The following is a 22,930-nucleotide window of genomic DNA, read 5'->3' as shown; positions in this document are numbered from 1 at the left end:
GGCACTTGATTTTCTGAGGCACCATTGGAAATGGGATTTATATATATGTATATATATATGTGTATATATATATATATATATATATATACATTTACCCAATATCAATTGGATAAGAAGTAAATATCCAAGATATATAAGGCACTGGTAGAATTTTACAAGAAAAATACATACAAACACATCAAAATATGGGGAGAAGAAATGAACTGAAACTTCTGTAAATATGAAATGAAAATGGTCAAAAGGCACTTAAAAACACTCCACATCACTAATCATCAGGAAGAGGTAATCAGAACAACAATGAGATATCATCTCACAGAGACTTGCACACATACAAAAGAACAAGAACAACCAGTACTGGTGGGGATGTAGAAAGGGACTCTCATTCAGTTTTGTGGGAATGTCTATTGGTCCAGTCTTTTGGGAAAACAATATGGGCATTCCCCCAAAAAAAGTAGAAATCAGGTTTTCATACAACCCAGCAATACCACTTCTGGGAATATACCCCAGAAGCACAAAAACACACAGTAGAACTGCCATCTGAACTTCTATGAGTGCACTCATTTATGTGATATAAAAAACAAAAAAACAAATAAACATAAAAACATAGTCTGAGACTAATACTCAAGAACCATAGAAACAAGGATAAGGAGGTTTGGCCCACAGATGGAAGCCGGCCTCAAGTGCTGGGGGAGAAGGCAGTTGGAATAGAGAAGGTACCACAATGACAACGATAGTTGGATAGGAACTCTGGATAGGAACTGCAAGTTGAAGGTATGTAAAGGAACAAATATGATAACCTCATAAAGGAACAAATATGATAACCTCCAGTACCTGTATTGAAACCATAAAGTATAAAAGGAGAGAGAGAGAGACAGAGAGAGAGACAGAGAGACAGAAAAGTGCCTGCTATAGAGGTAGGGTAGGGAGTTGGAGGTGGTGGAAGGGAAATTGGGGACATTGGTGGTGGGAAACGTACACTGATGGAGGGATGAGTGTTGGAATATTGTATGAATTAAATCCAACATGAACTGCTTTATAACTTTGTATCTCTTAAAAATAACTGTGATTCAATAAAAATAAATAAATAAAAGGAAATATGCACACCATTACTAATGACAGCATTTAGTATTATTGCTAAATATCGAATCAACCTAGGTGTCCCATGACAGGTGAGTGGATTATGAAGATGCAATGTATATGCACAATGGACTATTATGCAACTGCAAGGAATTATGAAGTCACACAATTTTCTGTGACTTTGATGGAAACGGAAGATATCATATTAAATCAGAAGCTAGAAGAACAAGGTCATACACAGAATAATCTTATTTATCAATGGGATATAGAATGATTGGACAATGTATTAAAGGGTGGGTGCCTATGTCACACTTCAAAACAGAGTATAGGGAGAAGGACAGAAAAGGAAAAAATATTAAGTGGAGTTAAGAAGAGGTGCAATTAAGTGGTCCCCCCGCACCACTTCTGGCTCCCCTAGTCCTGCTGAACCAGTGTGCTGCCTTGTCCTGCAAGTGGGTTGGAGGAGCAGTCCCTGGACCAAGCAAGCACGCAATCCCTGAGCCCCTTTTGGTCCCCAGCACCTTCCAGCCTGTCCCGATCGCTTCAAGCTCCCCTAGTCCTGCCTAACCAGCACCCTGTCTTGTCCCACAGGTGTGGCCTACAAGCCAGGGAGCATGGCCTCAGAGCTAGGGGGCCTGGCTAGGGGCGTGGCCTCCTCTGAGGGCTGCCACATTTATTTTCTCCTTTCCTAGCACTTTGGACTCATATCTCGACTTCCATCACATAATTCGGGGTAGAATATCCTGGGCATTTCAAACACATTATGCCAATAATCCACTGTGGGAAGCTGGCCCTTTAACTGAGCAAGGGCCTAAGTGCCTGTGCTAGGTATGGTCATCTTGACCTACGACCCCGCGGCAGGCACAGCCTGTGCTATGTATGGTCATCTTGACCTACGTGACCCCGCAACAGGCAAAGCCAGTGCTATGTATGGTTATCTTGATGTATGGTTATCCTGAGAGAACATCTGTCATGGCTGTCAGTAATAACAAGAAGTAACTATCTCGTGTTTGGTATGTGATAAAAGGTAAAGGTAAAGGCCCTTCCGTTGATCGTCGATTTGCTCGAGCGGGCCCAGTAACGTCTCCATTGGAGACTTTGTTGTTACTGTGTCTGGCATATCGAATACTCTCGGTAGCTTGCCGGGTCTCCGAGAGGGGCGGAGGAATCGAACTCGGGTCGGCCATGTTGGCCGCTTGTAAGGCGAATGCCCTACCCGCTGTGCTATCGCTATGTATAAATTTTGTAAATCATATGGACACGGCCCTTTGTGTATCTACCTCATGTCTGGTAAATCATATGGACATGGCCCTTTGTGTAACTACCTCGTGTCTGGTACAACATACGCATAAACTTTATGCGTGATATGTGAAAACAAACCTTCCTAACCATATATGGGCACAACCTTTTGTTTAGCTGCCTCACTAATGGATATATACCCTGATTGCCCCCAATAAAGTCTGTCCCTTTTTCTCTCTGTTTCTGAACTGCATTCTGTCTCTTATGTCTTGTGTTCATTCGGTTGGTCCCTCCTTACACCTACGGATCCACGGGCTGGAGAGTGGTTTTGCGGGCCCCCCGCAATCCACTAGCTTATCCCAATTGCACCATTATACCCGTAGACACAAGAACCTGTACAAGTCCAATGTAAAAGATTACATTCCCTGAAGTGTTACTAGAGGCCTCTCATAAGCCACAGAGGACCACACGAGAGAAAGTTGCAAGTCCTGATGGGGAAAAAAGCGACCACCTAGAATCCCTAATCACACCAAGAGGGAAAACTGATAGTGAACTGGAAGATCTCACATCCATACTATCACAACAACATGAAGAAACATTGCAAAACCCCACCTAAAGGGAAGATGAAGAAATAGGTCCAGATGCCCCAGCAGAATCTACTCACAAAAATGGTATCTGTGATAAGGAATTCAGAATCGAAATGTTGAAGATGTTCAATGAACTCAAAGAAACAGTGGATCAGACATCCAGGAAATTAAAGGAGGACTTCAATGGCTTATCACCTCTAGATAGATCAACAAGAATAAAACTCAGTCAGGAAACACTGGCCTTAAGGAAAGAAACAGAAGAGAGAGAGAGCTAATAGATCTATAAAGGGCTTTGCATCCCCAAAAGAAAGAATACACATTATTTTCCAGTTCACATGGAACATTATCCAAAATAGACCATGTGCTGAGTCACAAAATATACCTAAATAGAATTAGAAAATTAGAAATTGTATCAACTACCTTCTCAGACTATGATGCACTGAAAATAGAAGTTAACCACACACAAATGTGGAGAAGCAAAGCAAACCCATTAAACAACTCAATGTTGAACAATGAGTGGGTTAGGAAGGAAATCAAGGAAGAAATCAAAAGATACCTGGAAACAAATGAGAACGAAGACAGGGATTACCAAAATCTATGGGACACAGTTAAAGCAGTTAAAGGGAAAATTTATAGCCCTGCCTGCAAGCATTCCACAGGAAAGAAGAAAGAGACCACATAGATAACTTGACATTACAGCTAAAGATCTTAGAAAAGGACCAACAAAAGGAAGCCAAACCAGGCAGAAGGAAAGAAAGGCCAAACCAGGCAGAAGGAAATAAATAATAAAACTTAGAGCAGAACTTAACGACATGGAAACCCAAAAAACAACATGGAAGGTCAATGAAACCAAGAGCTGGTTCTTCCAAAAAATAAACAAAATTGATAGAGTATCGCAAGACTCACAAAGAAAGAGAGAAATCTAATAAACCAAATCAGAAACAAAAAGGGTGACATCACAACAGAAACCAAAGAAATTCAGAAGATCATCAGAGACTACTTTGAAAGTCTGTACGCCGCGAAACAAGAGAACCAAGAAGAAATGGGTAAATTCCTGGACTCCTATAATCTCCCAAAGTTGAACTAAGAAGACTTGGAATACCTGAATAGACCTATTAGTATCAAGGAAATTGAAACTGTAATCAAAAGTCTTCTCAAAAACAAAAGCCCAGGTCCTGATGGATTCACTAGCGAATTCTTCCAAACATTTAAAGAGGACCTATTGCCAGTTCTTCTCAAGCTTTTCCAAGAAATCAAAGATACAGAAACCCTCCAAACAGTTTCTATGAGGCACATATCTCCCTAATACCAAAAGCAAACAAAGACGCCCCAAAAAAGAAAACTACATGCCGATATCCCTGATGAATATGGATGCAAAGATTCTCAACAAAATATTAACAAACAGAATCCAACAACTCATCAAAAAGATCATACGCCACGACCAAACGGGATTCATCCTGGGGATGCAACGATTGTTTAACATTCAGAAAGCAATCAACCTAATCCATCATATTAACAAAAGAAAAGATAAAAACCATATGATCTTATCAATAGAGAAAGCATTTGACAAGATCCAGCACCCGTTTATGATGAAAACCCTTGCCAAATGGGTATAGAAGAGACTTTCCTCAATATAGTCAAAGCCATCTACCGCATTCACGGCCACATGACATCTTATTATCTCATTCCTACTTTGGACAAACTGGCAGGCTACCGAATATTACCTGCCCACACAGCAGAGTCTGGAAAACTCCCTGTGGCGTACCCAATATGACAAATACCAGTAACAATGATGGGTCTCATTCTCCTAACCCTGAAAGAGCCTTGAATATGGCACTTTTTAAAAAATCTCAGGGCTAGGATGAAGGAGACGTTACTGGGGCCTGATCAAGGCAATCGACGAACAACAGGATGATCATGATCGTGATCTACCACAAACCTCTGGCAAACATAATCCTCAATGAAAACTAAGAGCCTTCCCTCTAATATCAGGGACAAGACAAGGATACCCACTCTCTCTACTTCTGTTCTATATAGTATTGGAAGTACTGCAATAGCGGTTAGGCAAGAAAAAGATATTAAAGGCATTCAGATAGAAAATGAAGAAATCAAGCTCTCACTATTCACAGATTATATGATACTATACTTAGAGAACCCTAAAACCTCTACCAAGAAACTCCTAGAAACAATAGACTTGTATAGTAAAGGCAGGCTATAAAATAAATACCTAAAATTCCATACATGGCTTTCCTATACACAAATAATGAGAGAGAAGAAAGTGACATGAGTAAAGCAATCCTGTTCACAAACGTGCCTCAGAAAAATCAAGTACCTCGGAATCAGATTAACTAAGGAGGTAAAAGACCTGTGCAAAGAAAACTACAAAATGCTACTTCAGGAAATAAAAGAGGGCATGAGGAAATGAAAATATATTCTCTGTTCATGGATTGGGAGAATTAACATTGTCAAAATGGCAATACTCACCAAAACATTGTACAAATTCAATGAGAACCCTATAAGGATACACATGACATTCTTCAAATAAACGGAGCAAACACTCCTGAAATTTGTATGGAATAATAAGCCCCTATGAATAACTAAAGCAATTCTTGGGAAAAAGAAAATGGGAGGAATCAACGTCCCCAAGAGCAAACTCTACTACAAAGTGTTGATAATTAAAAGAGCACGGTACTGGAACAAAGGCAGAGCTGCAGACCAATGGAACAGGGTTGAATATCCTGACCTCCCCCCCCCAATATATGATCATCTAATCTTTGATAAGGGATCAGTAAATGTGAAGTGGAGCAAGGAAAGCCTCTTTAATAAATGGTGCTGGCAAAACTGGACAGCTACATGCAAAAAAATAGGCTCAGATCTCAACCTAACACCATGTACAAAAGTAAGATCAAAATGGATTAAAGACCTCAACATCAGGCCGGAATCCATAAGGTACACTGAAGACAAAGTTGGCAAAGCCCTCCACGACATTGAAGCTAACGGTATCTTCAAAGATGACATGCCACTGGCCGAGCAAGTTAAAACAGAGGTAGACAAATGGGACTATCTTAAACTAAGAAGCTTCTGCACCTCAAAAGAAATAGTGACCAAAATACAAAGACAGTCTACAGAATGGGAAAGGATATTCACCCAATACCCATCCAATAAGGGGTTGATATCAAGGATTTACAAAGCACTGGTTGAACTCCACAAGAAGAAAACATTCAACTCCATCAAAAAAATGAGGTGACTAAATGAACAGAAACTTTCTCAAAGAAGAAATCCGAATGGATAAAAGGCACATGAGAAAATGCTCTACGTCATTAGTCATCAGGGAGATGCAGATCAAAACAACAATGAGATATCATCTCATACCACAGAGATTGGCCCACATCCAAAAGAACAAAAGCAACCAGTGTTGGCGTGGGTGTGGAGAGAAAAGGACTCTCCTACACTGCTGGTGGGAATGCTGATTGGCCTAGTTCTTTTGGAAAACAGTATGGACGATTCTCAAAAAATTAGAAATTGAGCTCCCATTTGACCCAGTAATACCACTCCTGCGAATATCTCCCAGAGAGGCAAAAAAGTATAGTCAAAATGACACCTGCACTTCTATGTTCACTGCTGCACTGTTCACAATAGCCAAAATCCGGAAAAAGCCTGAGTGCCCAAGAACAGATAACTAGTTAAAGAATCTTTGGTACATCTACACAATGGAAAACTATGCAGCTATTAGAAAAGATGAAGTCATGAAATTTGCATACAAGTGGTTCTACATTGAAAGTATCATGCTAAGTGAGATGAGTCAGAAAGAGAGGGGCAGACATGGAAAGACTGCGCTCAGCTGGGGAATATGAGGTAACAGAATGAGGTAACTAACACCCAAGAATGTTTGAGATAAGTACCAGGAGGACTGTTCCACGGCTTGGAAGTTGGCAGCACATGCTGGGGGAAAAGGCAGCTCAGATAGAGAAGGAAACGACAAGTAAAGAAATGTTTGGAGGACTCGCTCGGGATAGGAGATGCATGCTGAGAGTATACTATGGACCAAACACGATGGCCACTCAATATCACTATTACAAAGCACAATACCCTGGTGCTGGAGTGATAGCACAGTGGTAGGGCATTTGCCTTACATGCGGCCAACCCAGGTTTGATTTCAGCATCCCATATGGTCCCCTCAAGCACTGCCAGGAGTAATTCCTGAGTGCATGAGCCAGGTGTAACCCCTCTGCATCTCTGGGTGTGACCAAAAAAGCAACTACTACAACAACAACAAAAAACCCACAACTCCCTAAAGTAAAGAGAGAGAAAAAGGTAATGCCCTGCCACAGAGGCAGAACGGGGTGCGGGGGATCGGGCGGGGGTTACTGGGATCATTGGTGGTGAAGAACGGGCACTGGTGGAGGGATGGGTACTCGATCATTGTATAACTGAAACCCAAGCATGAAAGTTTGTAAGTCTACAACTGTACTCATGGTGTTTCACTAATAAGAAATAAAAATTAAAAAATAAACAGGCAGAGAGGCAGCAATGGGGGTCAAGTGGCAAGGGCCTTGGTTACATCAGTGGAGTAGTGCTATGGCTCTAGATGCAAAGGAGAGAGTGTAGAACATCGAAAACATCAGATTCACATTTCAGCAACCAAACCTGCCAATGCAGTAGGTTGGAAGGGTGCAAGGGAACCTGCGAAACTGGTAAGGGAAGTTGACACTGATGACGGGTTGGTGATGCTAGAATATTGTATGTCAAAAACTCAACTATCAATGACTTTGTAAATCACGGTATTTTAATAGCAATTTAAATAAAAGAAACAAATTTAAAATGGAACTACCAGATGTTTTTGGAATTTCAATTCCAGACAAAAGTATACCAATTGGATAAGACATAAGTCTATCGATCTTCATAGTAAGCCTATTTCCAACCAGAAACAATGGAAGTGATCCCAAATAGTTGAGTGGATAAAGATACACAATAAAATACTGCTCGAACATTAGAAAAAAATCTTGCCTTTTGTACAGAATGAATAAAACTACATGCTAAGTAAAATAATCAAAAGTCAAATATAAATAATCTGACCATATGTGGTATATAAAGAAACTAAACAATGAAATAGAAAAAGTCTGATGAAAAGAAAATTTTAGACTCTGAACTGAGATTACATGTGGGAGCAGGGGGCATAGGTGAGAGTACCATGTACTGTGGTTAATCAATATTGAGACTTTGCTGGTTACTGTTTTAATAGTAAACCTCCAAACAAAATCTTTTATACTCTTTAAACCCAATATTACCCCAATAAAAAGCAAATTTTGCTGCCACCTGAATGCAACAGGAGGGGGTCCAGTGTTAGATGGGAATAGTGAAGCAGGTCTGTGAAAGGGGCAAGTGAAAGGGGCAAGTGGGCACTCTGGTGGAGGGGGGGTGCTAGGAAACTGCATCTACAAAACTCTACTAATAATAGCATTGTAAATCACAGAACTTAAAATAGAAAAAAAAAGAATAAGTAATTGCAAAATAAAACCTAAAATTCGAACGAAGTTTGATTATCTTTAAAGAGCAAAATACTACAGCAGTAAGATTAAGGTACTTCTGATAATACGATTAAGGGGCTTAAATTAATATTTATTATGAATATAACATATCCAATATGCACAACTACAGTAATATAATTAGAAAATGGTTATAAATTATAAGCTATAATTACCTTTATCAACAAAAGTAAGACTTACCATTGATCTTTTTTTTCCTTATACATCAGAATGAAGAAAACCAGTGGTGGTTTCAAAGAAGCAATACAGTGGCAGGGAAGCTTTATGAAATTTCCGATAATAGCTTTGATGTTTAAGCACCCTCTAGTTTTCATCACCACTATAGGATGCTAGCATACAAACAGTGCTTAATAAGATTTCAGGAAAACTTCCTGCTTTTTGTCCTTGATAAAAAACAGATTTCAAAATATGGCCAGTCACCAGACAAATAAAGCTCACCTGTTTTTGCATCTTTCCAGTCATCTGAAAGAATAGTCTTTGTCTGGATAGTATATTTAGATATAGGACTGTGGTTATCTGAACCACGGCTCCAAGTGAGGGCCACAGAAGTGGCTCTGATGTCTTCTATCCGCAAACCACCAGGAGGACCAGGAGGACCTAAAATGAAAATTTGGGTAATGTATCAATAAACTCTAAGAGAAATCAGTGCACATTAGAATACAAAACTATCCTTCCAGTTCAAGAACCTCTAGATGGATATGCATAGTCTTTCTAGATAAGTTATAAGAAGTGATGACAAAAGTACTTATATTTGGACTAAATGATTTAATGGTAATTGTTTGCTCCCAACTCTGTTCTGTTTTACTCCTGGATGCAAAGCAAGCGCCTTACGCACTTACAGGATAAGCCACTCACAGGACTATATGGTGTGCCAGGATTGAACCTGGGTTTGCTACATGTAAGTCACGCACGTTATCTGCTGTACTCTCTTTCTCGGGTTGATAATAATTTAAATAATCACCGGTGGGACCCTGGACCTTTTGAACACCACTTGGGAGCCACCACACACACACACACACACACACACACACACACACACAATTTCTATCATTTAAACATGAAGTTAGTATCCAGAATATATTTAACAATATCATTTACTCATGAAACATAATTGGTAACTGGTACATAATTAATGAGTGACTAGATACAAGAATAGTCAAATGTTGCATTCTGCCACCCCATAATGGAATAAATACTTACTTATATTTTGTCTTAAGAAATCTATTTCACTTGGGATATAATTTTCTAGGAATATATATATAGAGAAATATATTTGTATATGTGCATCACTGTGAGAAACAAACTTCATATTAGTTATATTGCTAAAAAAAGGCTATATGTTAAAAAAGGGTTTCATAGCTGCTCCATATTATTTACTTATCGTTTAAAAAGAGCACTGTGCCAAATTGCAGACATATCATTTTTATTTCAAAGAGTTCTACATTTTGAAAAGGGTAAAACTGACCAGCAGCAAGTAAATATAACTGAAAGTAGTAAATACCATGATCATTGCATTTATACTTTGAGTCACAATTTCTTGCTTTTTAAGATTTTTATTTGTTATTTTTCTTAGTTTTTGGTCCACCGTCTGTGCTCAGGGATCACTCCTGGCAGTCTCAAGGAACCATATGGGATGCTAGGGTTGAGATAGTTCAGCCATCCCCAAGGCAAATGTCCTACTGCTGTACTATCCCTTATGCCCTTTCTAGTTTTTTTTTCTTTTTTTTTAATGAGAAACAAAAGCCTTAGAACGACAGATTGCTTAATATGTTATGGAAGTCTTAGTTAGTATATAAGTCTAGAACAGTCATCTTAGAAAATGATGTCATTTGCTTTTTTGCACTAGAAAGGAGTCTATCATCAGTTAAATTAAAGCAATTGACTATAAATATGGTAATATTAATAATCAGGGCTGGAGCGATAGCACAGCGGTAGGGCGTTCGACTTACAAGCGGCCAACATGGCCGACCCGAGTTCGATTCCTCCGCCCCTCTCGGAGAGCCCGGCAAGCTACCGAGAGTATTCGATATGCCAGACACAGTAACAACAAAAAGTCTCCAATGGAGACGTTACTGGGCCCACTTGAGCAAATCGATGAACAACGGGAGGACCGTGACTGTGACCGTGACCAAAGAGCAAGTATTGGGAATAAATGGTACTGTATTTATGCAAGATTTCTTATTCAACATGAAATTGTACAGCATCAACTTTAAACACACTATGAAAGGTCAACATACTATGAAAGGTTAACACACTATGAAAGGTTAAACACACTATGAAAGGTGTGGGCTGGAGCGATAGCACAGCGGGTAGGGCGTTTGCCTTGCACGCAGCCAACATGGCCGACCCGAGTTCGATTCCTCCGCCCCTCTCGGAGAGCCCGGCAAGCTACCGAGAGTATTCGATATGCCAGACACAGTAACAACAAAGTCTCCAGTGGAGACGTTACTGGGCCTGCTCGAGCAAATCGACGATCAACGGGAGGGCCTTTACCTTTACCTTTACATTAATAATCAGCAACTGTGGTAAAGTGGCATCTTTATTTTGTCACACTGAATACAGCTAGTACTAAATAGGGCATTTTTTTCTCTTTTACTTAAAAATAAACTCTATCCTACTTATTTATCAAATTGTATGCGTAACCTACATGACTAATTATTTTCCATTGTAGGCTTTGGTTTTTAAAAAGGTATGGAAAACAACAAAAACTTTAAATAATGTCCATGTGTTTGGTTCCAATTAGAGGGTGGGTGGGGTATATCATAAACAAAAATCCATTATTATTCATATTAAAATGATACACAACACATACTACTGATGGTAATAGATTTTATTATTTGAAAATAAATAAGTTAAATAGAATAAATCAACTTTTATAAATACGAATTCTATAATTGTATACTAAAACTTTTGCAGATAATGAAAAGTAACAACCCACTTACAAATTAAAATAAACATAAAATACACATTTTATTTTCAAAATTAACATATTGTATTTTTCTGTGTTATAAATAACAGTGAAAAGCATATTCATTTCTGGTCAGAACCAAGAAGCTCATTAATCTGCTTCATCTCAAGTAGCATCCCAAGTCAATTACTAAGTGGAGTATTAAAATTTTTTAAGTAAAGATAAAATTAATTATTTTTAAAATATAAGGTCACATATTCCACTTATATTTTTTCTGAGAATAGATATGTGACACTCTGAAATATTAAAGTATCATTAATAAAGGCCCTCCCGTTGATCGTCGATTTGCTCGAGCGGGCCCAGTAACGTCTCCATTGGAGACTTTGTTGTTACTGTGTCTGGCATATCCAATACTCTCGGTAGCTTGCCGGGCTCCCCGAGCGGGCCCAGTAACGTCTCCATTGGAGACTTTGTTGTTACTGTGTCTAGCATATCCAATACTCTCGGTAGCTTGCCGGGCTCCCCGAGAGGGGCGGAGGAATCGAACTCGGGTCGGCCATGTTGGCCACTTGTAAGGCAAACGCCCTACCCGCTGTGCTATCGCTCCAGCCCTACCAGTCTACGGCCATACCACCCTGAACGCGCCCGATCTCGTCTGATCTCGGAAGCTAAGCAGGGTCGGGCCTGGTTAGTACTTGGATCATTAAAATATTAAACAAAATTTAAGACAGATTCCCATAGTTAATCTTAGTTATTAAACTATTAATTATGGGGCTAGAGAGATAGTAAAGTAGAAAATGTGCTTAATTTTCATGCAGCTGACCCAGGTTCAATTGCCAGCTTCCCGTATAGTCCCTTAACACTTCTAAGAGTGATCTCTAAGTGTAAAGTCAGAAGTAGCCTGAGCTTTGCAAGGAGTGGCTCAAAAACCAATAAATAAATAAACTGTTAATTTTCTACTATAATTCTATTAATACTTGAATGACAAATAAATACTATTTTAAAAGGTTAAAGTTGCATCTTACTAGTTTATTTGTTGGAATGCTCAATTCACAAAATTTTATTCTTCATAAAGAGCAGCAAAGACCTGGAATTATACTGGTCCTTTATTTCCTCTCAAAATGCACAAATGAATTATCACAACTGATCTTCACAATTGATATAAGCATAAGATACTAAAAATCTTTATTCACTCAATAATAATATATCATCATAAGGCATGTTAAAACAAATGAAAAGTTATTCTCAAAACACTTATGTGACAATATTACTTGGTAATGTCCCATCTAATGGAACACTGTCACTGTAGCACTGTCCTCCCATTGTTCATTGATTTGCTCTAGGGGGCACTAGTAACGTCTCCATTGTGAGACTTGCTGTTACTGTTTTTGGCATATTGAATACGTCACGGGGAGCTTGCCAAACTCTGCTGTGTGGGCAGGATACTCTCGGTGGCTTGCCGGGCTCTTCAAGAGGGATGGAGGAATCGAACCCAGGTTGGCCACGTGCAAGACAAACACCTTACCCGCTGTGCTATCGCTCCAGCCCTCCATCTAATGTAAAGTAACTTTTCCATCTAAAAATTGTATACAATTATCTCCCAGAAGTTTTTGTCTGGAGCTGCATGAGGAAGTGGGTGGGAAGAGTAAGCATTTTAGAATTAAAATAGGCTTGAAAAGTTTAAGGTCTCTCAAAAAATAGTCATAAAGACTTCATACAACCAATACCACTTCTTGGCATCTCTACCCACAAATGTAGAAAAATTAATTTTAGAGGATATGTGCATCTTCAGTTTAGCACAATAGACAAAACATGGAAACAACCCAATACCCAACCGCAGTTGAATGAACCAAGTTATGGTTTATAAATACAATGGAGTATTATGCAGTCCTTAATAAAGAATAAAATCATGGAATTTGCTGCAAGATGGATGGAACTATAGAACATCATGCTGAATGACGTCAGCCAGAAGGAAAAGATTGGTACAGAATGATCTCAGTCATTCAGTTCCACTTAAAGATACACGGCAAGCTTGGAAGAAAGACCAAAGGCCATACAATAGGTCCAATATACACAACTGAGTTGGAGGGGTTGTGGTAAAAGGAAGGGTCGCTGGGATTCATAAGAGATAGAAGTGGTACACAGGTGATGGGTATAGTGTTGGAATTATGTTGGACCATCATTAAGAGTACGTAAATCACAGTTACTTCAACCAATAACAAAAAGGTAAAAAGTAAAATAAAAATAGTACTGGCATTAAATTCTCTGTCTTAATTTAGTTTGGAAGTTTTGTGGAAGTTTTGTGAGGTTTTAGCCTTTATTTTCTCTCAAAAGTTTTGGGTTTACTTTGTTTTGTATATCTCTTCATATAAAAATGTTGGTCACAAATTCTTAGATAGCACATCATACAGTTTCAATATTCTAGAAACATTGCATAGGATTCTGTAAAAAGTTACATGCTAAAATGGCAATTATCAATGAAAGGAGAAGCTATAAAATGTCATCAAGGACTATAATTTCTTAGGAATGTTTAATTTCCACTGGTAAGCCAGCCAGGATCCGACTCACTAGTGAGGCAGGTGTTCTGAAGGGCAATCTGGGGGCATGTATTTTGAAATGGATGTGAGAGACCCAGATTTGGGCCATCAAGGAGCTGTGTGATTGGCCCAGTGGAGAGTTCAGAAACAGAAAGGTATCCAGAACCAGTGTTCTGGCTCTGGTCCTCATTCCAAATAACTCTGAAAAAGACAAATCACTGTGAATGGTGTCAAACGGAAATCTATGAGTCAGTCCCTTCTGCATGGGCCCTTGAACTCATCTTTGTTACATGCCCACCATGGCACCTGTCACACTCTGGACCTGAAACATCAAGACAACAATGCACCTGTGCTGCTTGCCACGATGTGTGGGAGTAGCTGACCCATGACTCTGAGGGTACAGGAGTCCTTTCCTTCACCCTTGGATGCCACCAAAGCATTTGGCCCTCGTTGATTCCAAGGCTTACACAAGAAGACGTGCACAGAGGCTGTCCTCTCCACTTCTGCCCCGCTTGCCTGATCAGAGCAAGTGCCTTAAACTTACTAATTTTTTATTTATCCATCTTTAAAATTGGAATAATAAAATTTCACACATAGAATTTTCTTTTATGATTTAACTAACATCTGTAATTAATACCAGGTTTGGCAGCCAGGAAATACTGCAGTGGGCAAGGTGCTTGCACTGTGCTCAGCCTGCACCATGCATGCTTCCCAGAACAGTCAGCAGTAAGCCCTGAGCACTGTCAGTTGGTCAAACAAACAAAATGAGGCAAAGCCTACTTCCTGAAAAGATTTCAGTAAACATTAGCAGTTAACTGAAACTTGAGTAAGGTTTTTGGGCCTTGCAATTCAGAGCTCAAAACAATTAAAAGTATTGTTAATAGGTAAAGGTAAAGGTAAAGGCCCTCCCGTTGATCGTCGATTTGCTCGAGCGGGCCCAGTAACGTCTCCATTGGAGACTTTGTTGTTACTGTGTCTGGCATATGGAATACTCTCGGTAGCTTGCCGGGCTCTCCGAGAGGGGCGGAGGAATCGAACTCGGGTCGGCCATGTTGGCTGCTTGTAAGACGAACGCCCTACCCGCTGTGCTATCGCTCCAGCCCATTTGTTAATAATTGACAGGAATCTGTCATTTACCACTTTTTTTTTCATTTACTTCTTGTCCATTTGCCATTTTTTTAATTTACTATTTGTTCATTTACCACATTTATTTCACTAATGGTAGTGTTTTTGGTAAATATGATGGAGGAAATTTGTGTTATATAATGTGGCAAAATTAAGTAGTACATTAGAGGCAAAATTTAATAACCTACTTATTCAACTCAGGACCAGCTTTCTCCCCACAGGGTTTTCAAACCATGCATCTTGTATTACTTGTTCTTTTTCTTTTATCAGAATGGAGAAAGGGCTGAAAATAAAGTCATGCGGTGACCTGTCCCTCAGCACAAGGGAAGGCATCTAGGATCAGACTACCCTACTGACTCATCAATGGAAAAAAAAAACCAATAGTAATTCTGATTCTTGAGTTTCTTTTATTACTCTTTCTGCCTCTCTCTCTCTCTCTCTCTCTCTCTCTTTCGCTCTCTCTCCACTTACCCCTTTACACTCTCATTCCAAATTCCCATTGCTGTACAAACAATTCTTTATTCTATTGTTAAGGTGGAGGTGGCTGGAGTGATAGTACAGCAGGTAGGGCATTTGCTTTGCACGCGGCTGACCCAGGTTCAATTCCTGTGTCCCTCTCTGAGAGCCCAGCAAGCTACCGAGAGCATACTGCCCACATGGCAGAGCCTGGCAAGCTTCCTGTGGTATATTCAACACGCCAAAAAAGTAACAAGTCTCACAATGGAGACATTACTGGTGCCCACTCGAGCAAATCAATGAACAACGGGAGGACAATGCTACAGTGCTATTGTTGAGGTGGAGGGTGAAGGGATCACTTCCAGTGACAGTATCCCAATACTTGTCTGGTTTATCATCTGAAAAATTGGTGTGTGAGTCCTTGCTTTGGGGTGGTAGTGCCCAGTCTTGCTAGTCCCAGGGACAGAACATTATCCAGAGGTGCTAGGAAATGGAGTATGGAAGATGCTAGTTCCTTGACTCAAACTCAGTCTTCACACGTGTCAGGCATGTACTTTATCACTTTGAACCAAATTCCTAATCTCTGAAAAATGTTCAAGAATTTAAACTGTAGGAAACGTAAATAGTTATACACAGATTATTTCATTATTCTATACTGATACCTCTCTAGTTTTAATGATTTTCGGGAAGATAGCTAATAATTCCCAAGAACACTATGCCAAATTTATTGTTTTTAATGGCAGCATTTGTGTACAAAATTAGGGACACTTATGGACACAATAGTCGAAAAAGATTCATATTTTGGTGATTACATATGTTTTGAAGAGGTATATCCCAATATTAAATTGGAATGAACTGAATAAACTGGTTAAATGATAAGGATTATTTGTATTTAACCTGTATTTTAGGTGCCTAGATATATTATGTCACGAGTTATTTTAGTCTTAATAACGTAAAAGTTTGTCTCTAGAAAGAAAGATGGCGGCCGCATGGGAGACTTGTGGACAGCAGGTATGAGCCGGGGGTCTGGGGGCGACGAAAACCTCATGGGAAGGGGGGCATTCCGGCCCGTCCTTCATGCCCTACCGAGGTCACCAGTTGACCCCCACAAGTGGCTCTCTGGCACGGCCACGACTCCAGAGCATAGAAACCAATCTCTTAATTATCTGACTCTCAGTAGAAATACTTCCAGGGTTAATAAGTGAAATAGAAGAAATCCAAAACATCATTTAATTCTTGAGCTGTAGAAAGCAAATCATTTCACAATGCTTTTTCAGCATGTCTGATTTGGAGGGGGGCGGTAAACTCTAAATAATAATGGTGCATCTTTTATCGAAACAATGAATCTAGTCAAAGTAGATAGAGTGTTAACTAGAATTCATCTGCCTCACAGGCATTGGGAGGGGTGGGAGGTGGGGTTTTATTGGGGTTCGTGGTAAAAAATAAGTATTGGTAAAGGGAAATGTGTTTGATATTTGCATGACTGAGACCTAAACCTGAAAGCTTTGTAACTTTTCCCACAGTGATTCAATAAATAAATAAATTATAAAAAAAATAACATAAAAGTTTTAGTTATTTGAGACTTCCTTCATTTTCTTTCTTTCATTGGTTTTTAAATCGATGAACAACGAGAGGACAGTGACAGTGAATATTAAAGGGAGGATTAGCAGGATCTCACTCCTTTTTGCATATACACATATATGTATATATGTATATATTTTATATATGTATATATATTTAAATGTAAACGTCCGATTCGGGTTGTTAGGCATTCGAATGAATCAATGCTCTTGGCCAAGTTTGTGTTGACAAGGACACTGACGCCTCCAACACCTCTTTTATCGCATGTTCCGAGGAACAATTCTTCTCCAGTGTCGAAAACGGCATGGTGAGATTCGTGCCTTCTTGTCTCGGTCAGACCAATGATGTCGTACTTGATCATTCACGCTTGTACCATCAGGTCCTCGATGGATGCATCTGATGCTAGCGTACGTGCATTGAAAGTACAGATGATCATTTTTGTCTTCCTTCGTTGTGGCAGCCTAGGTCGGCCTTGAGATTTTGTCGGCCTCTCCTTTCTCATCCTTCTCAGTGCTGCCATGTCGGTGAAGCCTTCAGGGTCAGGTGAATGAGACCAGTTGTAGTTACTGGTTTTGGCATATCGAATACACAGCGGATAGCTTGCCAGGCTCTTCCGTGTGGGCAGAATACTCTCGGTAGCTTGCCAGTCTTTCCGAGAGGGATAGAGGCTTTTGGGGTGACCTCTAATCACCCTTATAGGTGTTACCATATTTGAACCCTATCAAATATGGTACGACAATTTCAGAAGATGGGTATTTAGTGTCTTATGATGTGTCGCGCAGCCGCAAGCGGCCGTGCAGGTCCGGAAAGCATCCTGGAGTGTGGTGACGGCTGGGTAGTGGAAGTAGTGTCGAGAGTGGAAGTCTGCCAGTGGGGTATTTATCTGGGTAGGGTGGGTCTCCTGTGCACAATTCGATCCCTGGGTGGTTGATGGAAGCAGACAGGGCAGGGTAGGGTGGGGCTCCTGATTAGAATCCCTTTGTCACCTGTGGTGGTGGGAGCAAGCAGAGAAGCTCTGTCCCTGGGTCCGCCGAGCCTGGAGTCCAAGGTCTCAGAGAGTTCCGCTTATCTTGTTCTGTGGGTCTTCAGTTGTGCGTGGGTCTCGGCCGGAGCTGCCGCGCGGGTCCGGAAAGCGTCCTGGAGTGTGGCGACGGCTGGGTAGTGGAAGTAGTGTCCTTCATGTTCCCGGAGCGAACAGATGCCATTGGGCTACACTAGCACGCGACAGGGACAAATGGAGATGTTACTGGCGCCCGCTCGAGCAAATCGACGATTAACGGGAAGTTAAGTGATTAAGTGATTAAGTATATATATTTTGATTTTATCAGCCTCTCCTTTCAATGCTGCCATATTGGGGGCTCTTTCAGGGTCAGGCAAATGAGACCCATTGTATTTACTGTTTTTGGCATATTGAATACACCACAGATAGCTTGCCAGGCTCTGCCGTGCAGGTGGGATACAAGGGATAAGAGACTTTTAGGGCGGCCTCTAATCTCCCATGCAGGTGTTCCAATGGTTCAAACCATATTGGAACCCCATCAAATATGGTGCAGTAATCTTGGAAGATGGTTATTAAGTGTCCGGAAAGTGGCCTGGAGCGTGGCGGTGCTGGGTAGTGGAGGTAAGCAGAAGTATTTTCACAAATGCTGGCCGACTTTGACCATGAGTGTGGAAAGTTCGGACTGCAGCTGAATCTCACGAAAACAATGTTTATGAGAAACTGACTTGTTTCTGACATTCCATTCGCTCTCAATGGAACATCTCCAAATGCAGCAGTTATGTGTACCTAGGTTGAGAACTCGATATGATGAATAACCTGGCACCTGAGTTGCACAGGAGAAAGAGAGTGGCTTGGAACGTCTTCAAGAGCATTGAAAAAATAGCTAAGAGGACGAAGAACCTCCGGCTCTGGGCACATCTCTTCGACTCCACCGTTCTTCCTGAATTAAAATATGCCTCAGAGATCTGAGCCCTATGAAAACAGAATGAGGACACTTATTCGGGTCTCCCAAAGAGAAATCAAAAGAGCTATGCTTGGAGTATCAAGCTTCACTCAAGTGAGAGAAAGAATCCGGAGTTCCGACTTCTGTCGAAGATCAAAAATCAGGGACGCTGTCTCGTTTGCCAAGGCGTCGAAAATCAGATGGGCTGGACACGTAATGCGATTTGGAGATGACGCTGGATAGAGCCATTACTGACTGGATTCTATAGGACATCAAAAGATTTCGTGGCCACCCATCTAGGAGATGATCAGACTTCTTCATCAAGACCCTGAACGGTTTGAGGCTTTTCATGTTCCTGGAGTGAGCAGATGCCATTGGGCTACACTAGCACATGACAGGGACAGATGGAGACGTTACTGGCACCCACTTGAGCAAATCAATGAGTAACGGGATGTCAAGTGATCAAGTGATATCTATCTATCTATCTATATATATTACAAAATACATGTGTGTATAATATTTTTTTCTTTATAAGCCCTGGCAAAAGCTTTTTAGCAATATTCTTGACTTTGGAGGCCACATCTGACTACATATTTACTCCTGACTTTATGCTCTGTGATCACTTGCAGCCATGCTCACGGGACCATATGCAGTGCCTGGTATTGGACCTGTGTGCAAAGCAAGTACTTCACCTTCTGTACTGTCTCTCTGATTCCACAATATCTCTTACTTCTATGATATATTTAGGGAGTTAGAAAGAAGAATATGAGAAGAAACAGGAAAAATAAGACATGAAAGAGAGGTTGTAGAGAGATGCTAGCAGCTGAACCATTTCAGGTGAGTCTGATCACCACGAGCGAGATCTCTGGAGCCTGTTCAGGATGTGGCTGACGTAGGCCCCGCCCTGCCTAAGGCTGCAGTCTACCCACCCACATCTTTCTCCCAACGCCATGGTAATGGCCCAGCTTCATGACTCCTCGTTAGAGACCACAGCAGCTGAATCATACCAGTTCCAAAGTTCCTGGCTTTTGTGGCCACATAACTCCAAACTTCACAAGTGCTGACAGGCCAGTAGGAACCCAGAAAGTTGCATAGAAGCCCACTTTCTCAGGGTGAAAACAGTAACACAGAAGGTTCAATGAGCACTTAATATCTCAGGAAATACTCAGTGACTTTAGTACTTTAGTAACATCAATTAAAGATTTGTGTGGCAGTAAGAAATAAAAAGTAAAATGTTTTGTGGGGACTGGATGGTACATAGGGTAAGGTGCTCACTTCACACACAGCCAACCAGAGTATAAATCCAGGCAACCACATGGTCCCCAGAGCACTTCAGGAGTGATTACTGAGTGAAGATCCAGAGAATCCCTGAGCATCACTGGGTATGGCCTCAAAACAAAAATGGAAATAAATCAAGAAAAATATATTGTTACTGCTAAGGAAGCAGGCTTGGGGGGAAATGACATTGGGGAAGTAAGGGTACATTATTGGTAGGGATGGTGTTGGGACAGTGAAGCCCTGAAACAACTGTGTTGTGAACAACGTAGTAAATCACAGTGCTAAAGTAAAATTTCAAAAATTTAATAAAAAAGAAAAGATGCAATGAAGGGATAAGAAGTTAAAGTATGTTTTGTATTATATTTTTATAAATAGTTTTATCAGCACCCCTTGCTTTTCATCACCAATGTGCATAACCTGAAGTTTTTAAAATGCATTCTCATAACCTTATCTATAATAATATAGTCCTGCTAGTTTAATTTCCTGAATCTTCTAAAAGTGAATAGATGTTATAAAGATCCAAGCATCATTGTTTTGGGTCTATCCTAATGACCAAATTCCCATTTTATATAATTAGAAGTATAAACAAGTATGTTTTCGTTACACCTTCTGTTCAAAAGCAGTTTTCAATCATTATCTTTCTTGGAATTTTCTTTAATTATCCATGCCTCTGGCTGTACTTCCCAGTAAAATATTCTGGAGTGCTTGCCCCTATTTGCAACTGTGTAACATATCCAAACTCTAGAACACTGACATCCCAGTGGTAGCACACAAAATTAGATGGGATGTAATTTAGAAGCCAGCTAATCTCGATGACCAAAAACATGAACACAGAAGGTTTCACTGGCGACAGCAGCTTAGCAAACCCCCGGACAAGAACTTACTGTCTCCACGGTGACATATAATAATGTTCACCAGTTTTCTTCTACAGAAATATTTTTTGATTATTACATTAGCCGTTTAATGGTAATGAGCAATATAAAATTAACATAAATTTTGTGGGCACAATATAAATATTGTGGGCCTGCTACGGGGGAAGGCTTGAGAATGGGTGGGAAAATGTAGACAATGGTGGTGGGACGGTGACCGTGGTGATGGGATTGGTGTTGAAATATTGAAAACCTGCAACAAATAATCATGGGCAATTTTGTAAACCACCCGAGTTCGATCCCTCCGCCCCTCTCGGAGAGTCCGGCAAGCTACCGAGAGTATCTCGCCCACACGGCAAAGCCTGGCAAGCTCCCCGTGACGTATTCGATATGCCAAACACAGTAACAACAAGTCTCATGATGGAGACGTTACTGGGCCCGCTTGAGCAAATCGATGAACAATGGGAGGACCGTGATCGTGAGTGTTTAAATAAAGTAGGAAAAATATAAGTTAAAAAAAAAAGAGCTAAAGGTCTTCTCACCCACCCACTCCATTAGTTCTGTGTTGAGCTGATATTCTCTGGCTTTATTTATTTATTTATTTTCCATTTTATTTATTTAGTGGGTAGGGCGTTTGCCTTGCATGTGGTCGACCTGAATTCGAATCCTCCGTCCCTCTTGGAGAGCCCGACAAGCTACTGAGAGTATTCTGCCCACACGGCAGAGACTGGTTAGCTACCCGTGATGTATTTGATATGCCAAAAACAGTTACAAGTCTCACAGTGGAGACGTTACTGGTGCCCACTCAAGCAAATAGATGAACAATGGGAGGACAGTGCTACAGTGCAGTACTATTTAAGTAAAATCTGCCATATGAGCTGTTCTTAATTTTCCATTTGTATGACCTCCATCTTACTCTTCTTGCTTTTTGTCCACAATATTCACTTCAGCTTTAAATATACATTTCAGAGGATACTTTAAAAAATTTCTCCATAAGATCTCCCCATGGTCAAAACATCTCCTATATTATAAAGATTGATTTAGGGCCTCTTTCCAGGTTTGTAGGATTTTTAAAATGTTTAACTACTGACTATGGACAAATAACATAAATATCTTGCAATTTTTTGTGGATACATACATTTTTAGAACTCAAAAGTCAAAACCCATAAATTTACAAAGGAATGCTAAGTTTAGAGGGTTTATTGCCATAAACACACACACACACACACACACACACATAGGATAACATTGGTTAGTCCTTTCTCTCTGTCCTTTCTCCCTTATTGCAGGGAGCTTGGGTTTATTGAGTTACACCAATCACAGTGCTCCTGAGGCATCCCTATTCCTCTGACTTTAACTTCTATAGAGCAATGTCCTTTTTGTATAAACACAGGAAGACAGTTAATGCTATGCTTTTATAACTTGAGAGTGAATTGACTCCTAATAATATTTACTCCTGGCCATCTGTCATATTTACTCAATTTAACCCTCAGTTGCCCTTAGTTTCTAACATCCCAAAGGAACTGTCCAAATGAAAGGACTTGAACAGACCCAGGGAAAGCTATGGGAAAGGCCGTGGACAAATTCTGTAATGGCCAAAAGAGAACTGACTGGACAAGGAACCTGCTGGGGTTAGGAAGGACTAATATTGCCTGAGAACTATAGTCTGGGATTTATAATGAGATGTCCCTAGGAGAGCAAGCCACCCTATAAGCTTAATATATTTCTTACTTGTCCATACAACATGACTAGAAAGAATATTAAAAAGCAAATTTAAGATGACC

At 40.3% G+C, this 22,930-nt stretch overlaps 1 protein-coding gene across 1 annotated transcript in view; it reads right to left on the bottom strand.

Moving 5' to 3' along the window:
* The window catches only part of CNTN1 (contactin 1), a 359,681-nt gene that overhangs the window by 68,594 nt on the left and 268,157 nt on the right, over positions 1–22,930 (bottom strand). Inside the window, exon 16 of the mRNA XM_056117746.1 lies at positions 8,888–9,046. Within this exon, the coding sequence (XP_055973721.1) occupies positions 8,888–9,046 (159 nt within the window). The remainder of the gene's footprint in view (positions 1–8,887; positions 9,047–22,930) is intronic.

Source organism: Sorex fumeus, unplaced genomic scaffold (assembly GCF_029834395.1).
Source record: "Sorex fumeus unplaced genomic scaffold, SorFum_2.1 ptg000036l, whole genome shotgun sequence".
Taxonomy (NCBI): domain Eukaryota; kingdom Metazoa; phylum Chordata; class Mammalia; order Eulipotyphla; family Soricidae; genus Sorex; species Sorex fumeus.
Note: the sequence above shows the minus strand (reverse complement) of the source record. Positions and strands in the feature narration are given on the sequence as shown.